This window comes from Haliotis asinina, chromosome 9 (assembly GCF_037392515.1).
Source record: "Haliotis asinina isolate JCU_RB_2024 chromosome 9, JCU_Hal_asi_v2, whole genome shotgun sequence".
In the NCBI taxonomy this organism is placed as follows: Eukaryota; Metazoa; Mollusca; class Gastropoda; order Lepetellida; family Haliotidae; genus Haliotis; species Haliotis asinina.
In genome coordinates, this window is record NC_090288.1 from 52,251,838 (window position 1) to 52,255,638 (window position 3,801).

At 45.3% G+C, this 3,801-nt stretch overlaps 1 protein-coding gene across 1 annotated transcript; it reads left to right on the forward strand.

Annotated features, from left to right (window-relative positions):
- Nucleotides 1-1,190: 1,190 nt before the first annotated feature.
- Nucleotides 1,191-2,216, forward strand: LOC137297313 (antifreeze protein Maxi-like). The gene is made up of 3 exons (XM_067829324.1): nucleotides 1,191-1,257; nucleotides 1,614-2,003; nucleotides 2,152-2,216. The coding sequence occupies exons 1-3, from the start codon at nucleotides 1,191-1,193 to the stop codon at nucleotides 2,214-2,216; spliced, it is 522 nt and encodes a 173-aa protein (XP_067685425.1).
- Nucleotides 2,217-3,801: the final 1,585 nt, after the last annotated feature.

Here is a 3,801-nt window from a genome sequence, read left to right on the forward strand (position 1 = left end):
GGAGGTCAACATTGCCAGATTGGCCCATGAGCCACCGCCTTCTGGCATAGGACTCTAGGCATTAAATATGTTAATATTTTGGAAATGAAAACTCGAAATGGCCAAGACCCAATAAGTAGTTGAGTGTGCAAAAAATTTTTACTATGCACAGGGCATGGCGTGACCAGCCGATTGATAGAACCGGGCCAGTTCTACCACCCGTCTAGGCGAAGTCAGGGCCAAAGTGGTGTGTTAGGCAACAGGAACATGGCTTCAAGCTCCTATTGCCCTCAACCACCAGGATCCCTTCCTCCGCCGACACAGGGCCGCAACCCACGGCAAACGGGTTGGTGGACCAAATATCCCCCCGGGTCCACTACGGGGGTGTCGGCGAGCTCTTGGCGTTACCCAGCACCCACCACGAGGAGGTGGCTCGCCACGGGTGCCTTCCTTATATAGAGTGGAAACAAATGTAATTCTCCTGGAGTAGTCTAATAACGCACCGGATCGGTCAAGTACCATCCCTTCTGACGAACGATCCCCTCCACGGGAAGTGACGTCATAGACGACCCCACTTAGTTACGCCTTCATTGTCAGCGCATCGCCGCATTTTTCGGACGTCTAGTTGCTGCCGCTGTTGTTCCACGTCGTTTCAGACGCTTCTGCCTCGACTGGTCTATCCTAGGAAGGTGATAAATCTCGTCATATATGTGTAATGCTTGTGTGCAGACGATGCAGTGTATTTTTACGATGGTTTTAGGGAATTTGCATTCGTAAGGCATGCATAAATCCGGGAGTTCGAAAGCGGACTCTACAGAGAAGAAAAGACTGGTTAAGTAAGCGCATCGCATTAAAGTAATCGTAGCTCCTATACATTAACACAGGGGTACGACAGTCTTAGCGCTTAGGTCATTTTGTACAGCGGCACCCGTTCTGCTATTACATTGTATAAAAGAAGTCAATGTCATCTTGCAGACCGACAGTATCAACGTTGTGTGGACTGCAGCCTGAAGAACGATAAACACCTTGCTTTGATAGATCTTATCACACAGTAAACAAACTACTTCAGTCTAACGAAGATACCTTTCAGTTTCAGTGAACATTATATTCTAATGGAATATCATAGGAATTTCATTGCGGACAGTGACAGATACTTAGGAACTGATATGATACATATCTTATTTTTATGTCTCGACAGCACTGAAAACAAGATGATCTTTCTGCACGGCCTGGCTTTAGCCGTATATGAATTTCAGAGATATCTCAAATACCGCGAAGGTAGGTATTTGTTACATACATGGCTTTTGTAAAGCAGTTATGTTTGTTTTGTCAATCGGTTAACGTCGCAGTCAGCAATGTGTAGCTACATACGGTCGGTTAGTGAGTAAACTGATCCAGTTAGCCTCCACAACAAATATTAGTTACTGGTGTTTCAATTCAAAATGTATCTGACTAAAACGCTTTATGGTTCAACTTCTTTATTATACAAGGTCACAGGAATCATTTTTAGTACTTCTAAATGCCTTTGAAACAACTAAAAGTGTATCTGGTTTTGCTAGTTTGATAAACAAAAGTAAGACTTTTTTTCTAACCCTAACATTCTGAATGAGGGGTCGCCTGACTTTCCCGAACAGATCGGAGACAAGAGATGGTAAAGCGAGAGGCAGATCAGCAAGCCGCCGAGGCGTACGTCGCCGCTGCTGTGGAGAAGGCCGAGGCTGCTACTGCTGCAGCAGACGCTGGATATGCTGCCTGGAAAGAGGCCCTGATTTTTGCTGCCACGGAAGCCGAGAGAGTGTCGGCATATTCCTCTAAGAACGCTGGGTCGCCTGCAACGTTGGAAGTCCATAGATTGGAGGAAGTGGCCTTAGAGAAAGCCTACACGTATGCTGCCCTAGAGAAGGAGAGAGCAGCTGCAGCTCTTGCAATGGAGAAGGCACAGGCTGCTGCAGCTGGTACTGACCTCTCCAAAGATGAAGACGCTGCAGCTGCTGTTGCAGCCTCCAACGCCGACACCGTTCCAGGTAAGAAATAAGGATGCTATGTTAGCTAAACCTCAATAGAAATCGATCAAAATATCTTAACACAATTTGTGTGTCGGTGTTAATGGACATGAAACGTTCAACCAAACTGTATCATGTAAGGGGCTCACATCCTCATATTTACTTGCAGCCAAACATGACAAGGCCAAGAAGAAGGGCATCTTCGGGGGCATGAAGGCTGGCTTCATGCTGTAAATGCTGCTTTCTGATTGGTCCTCGGCAGTTTCCCTCATCCTTTCATGACCCACGAGCGTGTCCTCCACTAACGACCTTGACCCAGATTGAAATCGGAACGTGTGATAAACATTTTGCTCTGTGCATTGATTTTTTTCTAATCTAATTTGTAAGAGCTGCATAAATTTGAGGCTGATGGGTATAAGGTTTTACTATATTTACTTGTAACTGTTATTGTATAGCACAGATTTTTATTTACAGCAAACATCTCAGGACTGAACAATATGCAAACCGACAGGATCACTGATATGTTGTGACGGGTGTGTGCGAGTACGTTGGTTCAGGCCAGATGTGAACATGCGTTTAGTTGTACAGAGCATGTGGCCACGGTCTTGTCAAACAAAGGCGAAACTCAGTGTGGATATGACAGTTGGCCAGGCCAGTAACAGTGTGACAGGGAATGGATGAGTTCTAGGTTGTTGCCATGGAGTTCTAGCCATGGAGGTGGATGGTTGAGGTGCCTCGGTGAGGTGTTAGGGAAGTTGTTTATGTCAGTTTATGTCGAACTCAGTAATACTTACAGCTATATGGCGACAGTCGGTGAGGTGTGAGGGAAGTGTTGAGCAAGGTGGCTACAGTGTCATCTCTCTAGTGTTGTGTTTTAAAGATCCCAGTATCACCTCTCTAGTGTTATGTTTTAAAGATCCCAGTATCACCTCTCTAGTGTTGTGTTTTAAAGATCCCAGTATCACCTCTCTAGTGTTGTGTTTTAAAGATCCTTGTATCACCTCTCTGGTGTTGTGTTCCAAATATCCCATTATCACCTCTCTAGTGTTATGTTCCAAATATCCCAGTATCATCTCTCTAGGGTTGTGTTCCAAAGACACCAGTGGAACCTCTCTAGAGTTGTGTAACAGACACAGTATCCCCTCTGTACAGTCGTGTTCCAAAAATACCAGTATCACCTCTCCAGTGTTGTGACCCAAATACCCCAGTATCACATCACTAGTGTTGTATTCCAAATACCCCACAATCACCTTTTGAGTGTTGTATTTCAAATATCCCAGCATAACCTCTCCGTGATGTTTTCCAAACACACCCCTGTCACCTCTCTAGGGTTGTGATCCAGCTATCCCAGTATCACCTCTCTAGTGATGTTCCAAAGATATCACTGTCACCTCACTAGAGGTGTGTTCCCAAGAAAACACTGTAACTCTTCTACTGTTGTGTTTCAAAGGCCCCGGTGTCACCTCTCTAGTGTTGTGTCCCAAATATCCCAGTATCACTTCCCTAGTGATGTTCCAAAGACACCAGTGTCACCTCTCGAGTATTGTGTTGACCAGTATGACCTCTCTAGTGTTGTGTCCCAAATATCCAAGTATCACCACGCTAGTGTTGTATTCCAAAGACAATAGTGTCACCTCTCTAGTGTTGTGTAACAGACACCAGTCACCTCTCTAGTGTTGTATTCTAAAGACAAAATATCGCCTCTCTAGTGTTGTGCTCCAAATATCCTAGCATAACCTCTCTGTTGGTGCGTTCCAAACACACCGATGTCACCTCTCTAGGGTTGTGATCCAACTATCCCAGTATCACTTCCCTAGTG